The sequence below is a fragment of the Mandrillus leucophaeus genome, unplaced genomic scaffold (assembly GCF_000951045.1).
Source record: "Mandrillus leucophaeus isolate KB7577 unplaced genomic scaffold, Mleu.le_1.0 Scaffold95, whole genome shotgun sequence".
NCBI lineage: Eukaryota > Metazoa > Chordata > Mammalia > Primates > Cercopithecidae > Mandrillus > Mandrillus leucophaeus.
Genome location: NW_012110363.1, coordinates 618,890 through 628,183, shown reverse-complemented (window position 1 = coordinate 628,183; position 9,294 = coordinate 618,890). Strand labels below are relative to the sequence as shown.

At 35.7% G+C, this 9,294-nt stretch overlaps 1 protein-coding gene across 4 annotated transcripts in view; it reads right to left on the bottom strand.

Annotated features, from left to right (window-relative positions):
* RBM46 (RNA binding motif protein 46) overlaps positions 1-9,294 on the bottom strand; it is a 58,442-nt gene that overhangs the window by 36,224 nt on the left and 12,924 nt on the right. For all 4 annotated transcript variants that reach the window (XM_011970477.1, XM_011970475.1, XM_011970478.1 and 1 more), the window contains exons 2-4: positions 4,821-4,982; positions 3,438-3,905; positions 2,145-2,927 (exon numbers count right to left, since the gene is read on the bottom strand). In XM_011970477.1, coding sequence (XP_011825867.1) covers positions 2,145-2,927; positions 3,438-3,905; positions 4,821-4,971 — 1,402 coding nt within the window. In that variant the 5' untranslated portion in view covers positions 4,972-4,982. The remainder of the gene's footprint in view (positions 1-2,144; positions 2,928-3,437; positions 3,906-4,820; positions 4,983-9,294) is intronic.

Sequence of the window (9,294 nt, the reverse complement as noted above, 5' to 3'; positions counted from 1 at the left end):
AAACAAAGTCTACATATAAGTTTGCCATAAATTAAACTAACATGGCTATGTTGTAAGAATTTTAGAAGTTTCAGTTAAATGTGTAAGGGAATGAGGGGGGCTAGAAATTTTTAAAATCTTTCAGTATTAGCATGGTAGATCAGACACAAGTATCCTTGGGAGAAACTTGATCAGCAACTAATTAACTACGTCCCACTCCAAAATAATATTTTGACTCATTTTTCTCTAAGAAACTTAATTTGAATTATTTGCTATCTACCTAATAATTTTATCTTTAACTTAGATGGTCTTTATTAAAAGTAAATTGAACGCTTCTATTTTGTACATCAATAGAAATAAGAACTAAGAATTTATTAGCTTCAATGATGCTAAATCCCCAAATATCTCCAAACTAATAATTGAGGACACTACTTAAATGTGTCTTCAAGCGGAACCCTACCTTTAGTACCACAAGTTTTGTTGATATCTCCAAAACAGAATCTCCTAAAAATACTGGTAATATACTTCGGGAGGCCAAGGAGGGTGGATCGCCTGAGATCAGGAGTTCGAGACAAGCCTGGCCAACATGGTGAAACCATGTCTCTACTAAAAATACAAAAATTGGCTGGGTGTGGTGGCAGGCACCTGTAATCCTAGCTACTTGGTAGGCTGAGGCAGGAGAATTGCTTGAATCCAGGAGGCAGAGGTTGCAGTGAGCCGAGATCACGCCACCGCACTCAAGCCTGGGTGACGAAGCAAGACTCTGTCCCAAAAACAAACAAATCATAATACTATGGCAGTGGTACATAAGCAAGCTTAAACAATATATAAAAATTATTCTCCTTTCTGAGAATGTTTTTCTCTTTTGATTGTTTTCTCTTAAACTTGAGAGTATGAATTTTAAATACACATAAGCTTCTGTACTGTGGTTCTGCAACCATATAAAAAATAATTTTCAGGGAAGAGTTTCACAATTATAATCAAGAAACAATGAGAACCCTCAAAAGACCTTTCTCTTTTATTTCTGATTCTCAGGAAACCACTACTCTTCCAATAAATATTATTTGGGACACAAAGTAATCATCAACTAAAATCTATAGCTGCATTAAAAAAATAAACAGGTTGCGGGGGCAGGGGAGGCTAACCTAACAGTAAAAAACAGCAAGCAGGAAAACACCATAGTGATATTATGTCTCTTCCTTTACAATGTCAAATACTTAGTTAGCATATCTTTTTATGCTTTTGCAAAACCTTTCATAATTATCCTTCAAACGTTTTAAAGAAAATTTACTGTTTGAAAAACATGAAGCTAAAAAAGAGAATGGTCACAAACATCTCTTACTGATGCTTTTTGTCTTTCATAAGTGATAATATAAATTTCCAGATTGGTGAGCATAAAGCTGTGTCTGCACACTACCCATCTGAAATCCCACTGATTTTACTAACTCCCTACCCCTGCCCCTCAAAAAGATCATTATGTAGACTTCACCAAAGATACAGGGACACTCTATTATAAATTGGTTTAATTAACATATCCTGTAACTTACACAAAAAAATCTTTATTTCAACTGAGAATTAGTCATTAAAAAAACAATAAATTAATAAAACAGGATTATGAACACTGTAGTAAGTCAAAACCAAATTTTCCCGCAGGTTAGGTAATGCTTAAAAAACTAAACGTAGGTCGTGCGTGGTGGCTCACACCTGTAATCCCAGCACTTTGGGAGGCTGAGGCGGGCAGATCACAAGGTCAGGAGATTGAGACCATCCCGGCTAACACCGTGAAACCCCGTCTCTACTAAAAATACAAAAAATTAGCTGGGCCTGGTGGCACGCGCCTGTAGTCCCAGCTATGCGGGAGGCTGAGGCAGGAGAATCGCTTGAACCTAGGAGGCAGAGGTTGCAGTGAGCCAAGATCGTGCCACTGCACTACAGCCTAGGTGACAGGACGAGACTCCATCTCTCAAAAAAAAAAAAAAAAAGCTAAATGTAGGAAGATTTTACAGGGCACAAATTTCAAGAAAGTTATGACTTTATAAAATTGAGATAAAATTTATGTTACATACTTACCACTAATGTTGAGTTCAAAATAAATGAATTGAAAAACAATCTACAGTATTTCCTAATTTCATATTTTACACTGTTTAAAATATTTTAAAACTTACCCAAATGAAGTAATGTAAACTGGGCTGCCAGTTCCTTTGCATCTTCTAACGTAGTACAGAGTTTGTCTGGCATGAAGTAACTCTGGGATCCATTTGCAATAGCAGGAATAACTATCTTATAGACCAAGAGTACTTTCCCATCTTGACTTGTTGTTGAATATAAATAATATTCTGGTGGTGCCCAATTATTTTTGTTGCAGTAATAATCCAAATGCATTACTGCAGAATTAAAATGATTGGATTTTAAAGAATACATACTAATCGGAGTAAGCTTTATTCCAGGATAAAAAGGGTAAGTGCATCTTTCAACTTCAGGCGGACTTGGGCTATGTTGACCATTGAGACGAGCAGGAAGAGTTGGCAGCTTGCCTAGAGTTTTTGGGTGGCTCTCTTCTTTGTTAGCAAACACAATCAGATTTTCAGAATTTGGACTAATCTGACCATTAAGCTGCTGTCTCCAAGTGTTTTCTTTATTTACTGGTTTAGCTAGTGTTACCTCAATACTTGCTCCATCAATGCCTTTTCCATTCATAACAGACATGGCTGCCACTGCATCTTCTCGGTTGAAAAAGTGAACAAAAGCATAATCTCTAAGTTTCTTTACTCGTTCAACTGCACCAGGCTTAAATTTATTGAATTCTGCTTTAATTGTTTCCTCTGTAGTTGAGATCATTAAATTTCTTACATAAAGAACTTTAACTCTCTGCATGGTTTCCTCATCCACTTCTTTCTCCGGGTCAGCCCAATCTACCTGAATGGTGTGGCCCCATAGTTGGAATGTTCCTGTAAAAAAAAATAATAATTTGAAGAGAATTAAAATAAAGAATAAAAGTTAAAGATGTTCAGTAAAACTGTTTCCCCAGAGAAGCAGAAACTCAACCACACGTCAATAAATTTGGTTAAGCATTTGTTTCCTATTCACACAAAAATTTTTACTAAAGTAAACAACTAAAACTTACTATGTAATTTAAGAGTCAATAGAACAAATATACTTCAAAGATAGACTTTATCAGAAGAATTAAGTGTTGCCCTTTGGATTTTTATTAAACAACAATTAATAGCTCAAAGTGTATACATCCAGCAAAAATATCATAAATAGGACTCATTTTACAGGAACGATTTCTTGTCTTTTAGAATTATGTGATTTATTTTACTTCATTACTCAAACAATTCTTTACTCCTCTTTAAGTGGCATTATTTATTTCGATAATATTGATCCCTGATGTACTATCATTTCTCCATATTTGTAAAAAGGTTAATACTGAAAAACAACCTTTAAAAGAATCAGTTTACCTGGAATTAGTTTCCTCCTTGCCATAGCAGCAGCTCTGTGAGATTCATATTCCACAAATGCAAAACCACGATTTTTGGTCTTATCAGTTGCACTTGGATAAACAATGACATCTACAACTCCTTCTGTAACTTTCTTCATTTCATCTAAAATTTCTTCTTTCTTCTTTTCCTTGGGAATAGCTCCAATAAATAACCTACAATTATCCAAGCTTACACACACACCAATAAACTTCCCTGGTCGAATTTCATAATTATTAAGAATTCTGATGGCTAACTGGGCTTCTTCTTTTGTAGTGTACATCACAAAAGCATAACCTCGATTTTCACCACTAAATTCCATCATAAGTCGAAATTCATATATCTTCCCAGCTCTTTCAAATACAGGAACTAACTCATCTTCATACATATCACGAGGTATTTTTCCTACAAAAACTTCACAGCCTCTAGGTGGAGGTGGACCTTCCCAACCTGAACAACAAAAATGAATAGGAATAGACACATAAATTCGAATCAGATATTTCTACTCACTATTCAATCATATATTCATTCAACAAATTTGCTGTGCTATGTGCCACTCACAATTCTAGGTATTGGTGATACAACAGTGGACAAAATAAAGCCCCTTCCCTTATGAAGCTAATATTCAATACAGAAGGGAGATAACAAGTGAGTGATAAGTGCTATGAAGAAAATCAAGGGAGTGGTCAGGTAAATCTCTGGGTACATGAGATTTAAGCACAGACCTGAATAGAATGAGGGAGTGAGCCATGCGGATTATCTGGGAAAAGGGCATTCAGAAAGAAGAAAAAGCAAGTGCTTTATATGTCAGAGCAACATAGATTATGGAAGCCTGTACAGTTAACATGTACTTGAGAAAGGAAGAAAGTGGTAAGTGCTGCAGCCATTGAGGTAACCAGGAGACAGATTTTTATTTTAAGTGTGATAAACTGAAGGGTTTTGAGCAAAGGAATTGTACTGGCTATTGGTAGAAAAGTCAAACATTCTATTTACCTGTTTTCATTTGGTTTTCTAGTTTAAACACCACTTGCCTACTAAGTGCTGTTTCAAATTCCTCCCCAGATGATCTCCTCTTTAACACCTAGAGTAGCACCCTTTTCCCTACTTTCCCAATCCTGACTTCTGTCTCAACCTAGCCCAGCTTCTTTCTCAACTGCTTCTTAGATGAAGAGCAGGGCTGAAAAAATTTAAGGGTAAGACATGAAAAACATTTATAATCTAACTCTTTCTCCTCAACAGTAAAAACAAGTGTCTTAAAGCAATTACAAGGAGAGAGCTATTTTTTGGAATACTTGTGGGGATACACATCGAATCTACATGACGAAGTTAAAGATTAAATTTAAAAGACTGTTAACAAATCCACACCTGGAGGAGGACCACCAAATTTCCTTTGTCCATTTTCCTGAACCATGTTGTAACCAGTCTTTTCCATCAAAGCAAGTAATGCTGCTTCATTCTGAGTACCAGTTCGAACTTTACTGCATCCATTTGTTCCATCTATATTTTCTTCATTCATGGTTGCAGTTCCTAAAATAAAGTTTAATAACACTGGTTAAGTTTACAACAGAATACCAAGAATCTATATGGCATTTCTTTGGGTTGCAGCAAAACAAAGACAGTTGTGGCTGGCATGTTTGATTAGCCTTCACTGTCCTCTGAGGTTCTGCCCCAAAGCTCTTCCCTACAGTGGAAACTTGGAAACTTCTTTCGATGTCACTGACCAATTATGCATATGCAGTATCTTTAGAACGCCTAAGCTATAAGAAAGGGATACAAACAGTGAAAAAGAGAAAGGAACAAAGAATGGAAAAACAAAATTATACAGCATATCTTCTGTCACAACTTTACCTGAGAGTCTCCTAAAGAACAGGAAGAACAAGAAGTCCCCTCAAGTTGGCTTTATGAAAATGGAATATTCAGAAATTATAAACTCTCATTGCTAAATTAGGTAGCCTTTAAGTCCTTCCTAGTTTTAAAATATCTGAATTTTTGCTCTAGAGTAGTCATTCTTGGTGACATATCCTTTCCACTCCCACCTTCATGACAGACTCCACTGTAGAGACACTAATACTCTCTTTTGAGTGATAATGAATATAGCTACAAAACATCCTATAATACACACTACAAACATACAGTCTTTTTACAGTGTTTAAAGCTGTTTTCAAGCTATTTTTATATTATATCCAATGTATTAATCCCGGGGGAAAAAAAAAAGGCAAGAAAGTAGCTTATGTACTCACAGAGTTTAGTACTTCCCTAAAACTTCTCTAAGCCCAATTTTCTTTCCTAAGCTAAGACTCTCATTTATCAAATTGCCCAATGAACCTAAGTGTTGAAAATGAGATATTCATAAAGCACCTCAAATTCAACATATGAAAAACTGAGTATAATTTTATCTTCCAAACCTGTTCCTTTCTGTTTTACCTCATTTCAATGATTCATCCATTCAACCAATAAATGGCACCCCAACAAACATTATTTCCTCTCTTCCAAACTCTCACAACCAGAAATCTGGGTATTATCCAGAGTCCTTTGATGCACAGCTCATCAGTCACTAAGACTTGAAGAGTTTATCAAATATTTATTTCATTTTTTGAGACAAAAGTCTCACTTTGTCACCCAGGCTAGAGTGCAGCGGTGTGAAGGTGGCTCCTGCAGCCTTGGCCTCCTGGTCTCAAGTGATTCTCCCACCTCAGTCCCCCAAGTAGCTGAGACTACAGGCACAACATGCCCAGCTAAATTTGTATTTATTGTTGTGTGTAGAGACTGGGTTTCACCACGTTGCCCAGGCTGGTCTCAAACTACTGAGCTCAACCAATCCACCCACCTAGGCCTCCCAAAGTGTTGAGGTTGTAAGTGTGAGCCACTGCACCCGTCCCTAAATATTTCTTGAAATCAGTCTATTCCTGTTCATCCCTACAGCCTGTTCTCAATTATTTCTTTCTTCAATTAGTGCTAGGTTCCTAAATGTTGTTCCAACTTTTAATTTTGTTGCCGTCAAACAAAATCTCCATAATGCTGTCAAGGTGATATAAAATATGTATCTGCTTAATTTAAACTTCTATTTCAAATCAAAAATAAGGAAGAAAATGACTAAATTATTAATTTTTTAACTCAGGGAGATCATTCTAAAAAATAAGTTTAAAAGCTTCAAAGGTACCTGAGAGTTTGAGGCTGCAGTGAGCCGTGATTACACACCACTGCACTCTGGTCTGGGCAACAGGGCAAGATCCTGTCTGAAATAAACAAATTCCCCAAAAACATACATTAATAGATTTTTTTTTACTACATAAAAATACTTCAGAAGGCAAAAAAGAAAAGTTCACAAAAACTAAGTCAAAAAAATTACACATAAAAAATGATCTGCAACACATCATAAAGAGCTAATTTCCTTAAAATAAAAAGACCGGCATGGTGTTATAAAGTGCAGACTCGGGTTAAAGACTGGCTAAAAACTCTGAACCCTGGTTCTTCGTTTACTAAGCTCTGACTTTGGACAGATTATTTAGCCTCTCAATGCCTATGTCTACCTGTCTATAATAAGTAGATAATATTAGTTTCTACCTCAGGGTAGAAGGATTCAGGGGATTCAAAATAAAGGGTTTAAAATAGGTCTTAGGATATAAGCATTATACATGTATTTCCTATTATTATTACCTAATAAAACAGTAAGAAAAACAAACTGCACAGCAGAGCCTGCAAATTCAAAATTTATTCATTTGTTCAACAAATATTTATTAAGCACCAACTATATTCTATGTACTATACCTTACATCTGGGATATTATTAGTAAATAAAAGGCCAAAGTTTCTCCCTTGCATAGCTTACACTCTAATGGGGAAAAAAAATAGCAGACGATAAAAAAAATAAGCAAATAATAAGAGGTAAGAATACTTAGGGAAAAAAGGAACAGTAATAGGGCACATGGGTCAGTGGAAGGTTGACAAGGGAAGAGAACATGCAAATTTAAACAAGAAAGCTAGTGCAGACTTCACCAAAAAGGTAACCTTCCAGCAAAGAATTAAGGAGCCTACCCATTCAGCTATCTGGGAAGAACATCCCATACAAATGGAGAAACCAAGACAAAGCCCTTATATAAAGGTGTACTTGGCATTTACAAGGTATACCTTGTAAGTTAGGTAACTTCTTATAAACTTCAGCTTTTACTATGAGTTAAATGAGGGGCTACTATAGATTTTGAACATACGAGTAATAGGTTCTTTCATTGTAAAAGGATCATCTGGCTGTTACATGGGGAAGTCAGTAGAAGGGCAAAGGTGGAAGCAGCGAGACCACTTAGATGATTACTACTAAAATCCAGGCAAGAGATGATGGTGGCATGGGCCAGAGAGGTTGAGGTGGAAAGGATAAGTGGTCTGACTTGAGATATATTTTTAAGTACATCCAATAGAATTTTCTGACATACTGTGAGATAAACAGGCAAGTAAAGGATGATACCACAGTTCTGGCCTAAGCAACAAGGAGATGAAGACTGAGTAGAACTGGTTTTAGGGCTAAGATCAGAGTTCAGTTTTAGGTATTTTAAATTTGAATATCAAACAATCACTCAAATGCTTTTATAAGACTCTGGCAATAAATGTTAAGAGATCAAGAAATGAGGCCATAAGAAATGGAATGGACCGTGCTCCTAGAAAGTACAATGCAACATCTGAAAAGGCACTTTATATACATTATCTCATTTATTCTTTTAGTAATCCTGTATGTATTTTTCTTTTCCATTTTAAAAATACGCAAATTGAGACCAAGAGAGTCATACTGCTATTAAATTGATAAGGTAAACATGGTATTCAAATTAGAAATCTGTTTGCCCAAATGCTGGGCTCCTAACCCCTACTTGTATTACCGTAATTTTAGATATTTAAAATTCACATCTCTGAAAAGCTATGTGATTTACTTGAGGTCATAAAACTTACAAATAGCAACGCAAGTACCTGAATCCAGATATTTTTCATAATTTTTTTTAGATTATAACATCAAATCAATTATTCATACCTTCTTTGAAAAACTACTGCATGCTTTTTAAAACAACCCAAACACTGTATTAACTTAGATGGAAAAGTTCAGCAACAAAACTTTTTGGAAAACCCTTAATAAAAATAATTTCAGATTTATTAAGAGATATTAAAAATCATCTAATTCAACCATCCACTTGATATGTGTATCCTCTTTATAATATTGCCACAAAGAAGATATTCATCTTATTTTTGATTCTTACAAAGAACTCATCCTCTAGAGCAACTAAACTTTGAATAACTATTTAAGAAAGTTATTTCTTATAATGTATCATAATCTCTTTCCTGGTAACTTTCATATATCAATCCTGATTTTCACCTTCTGGCCACAGAGAACCTGCTTCTTTCATATAATGGCATTCAAAAGATGATTCAATTCCAAGTACCTGGGACTACAGTCATGCACCACCACACCCAGCTAATTTTTTATAGAGATGGTGTTTCAACATGTTGTCCAGGCTGGTCTCGAACTCTTGGGCTCAAGTGATCCACCACCTTGGCCTCCCAAAGTGCTGGAATTACAGGCATGAGTCACGGCACCTGACCTCATTATCAGCTATTTTAACCAGACACTTCCTAAACTGGCATCCCTTAAAACATTGTTCCAGAGGTGATTAACAGGTCTCCAAAATATGTTCCATGTCTAAACATATCTGAGAAATCACTACACATCCCTCTTAAAAGGATCATAATGATCATCTGTGTATTTAAGGCCAAGAAAAGTTTCAGTTAAAAAGAACTTTTCAGCTTTAATTCAAGTGTTTTGGCATGATACCCTAATTGTCCTTGGCCTATCTATTACGTTT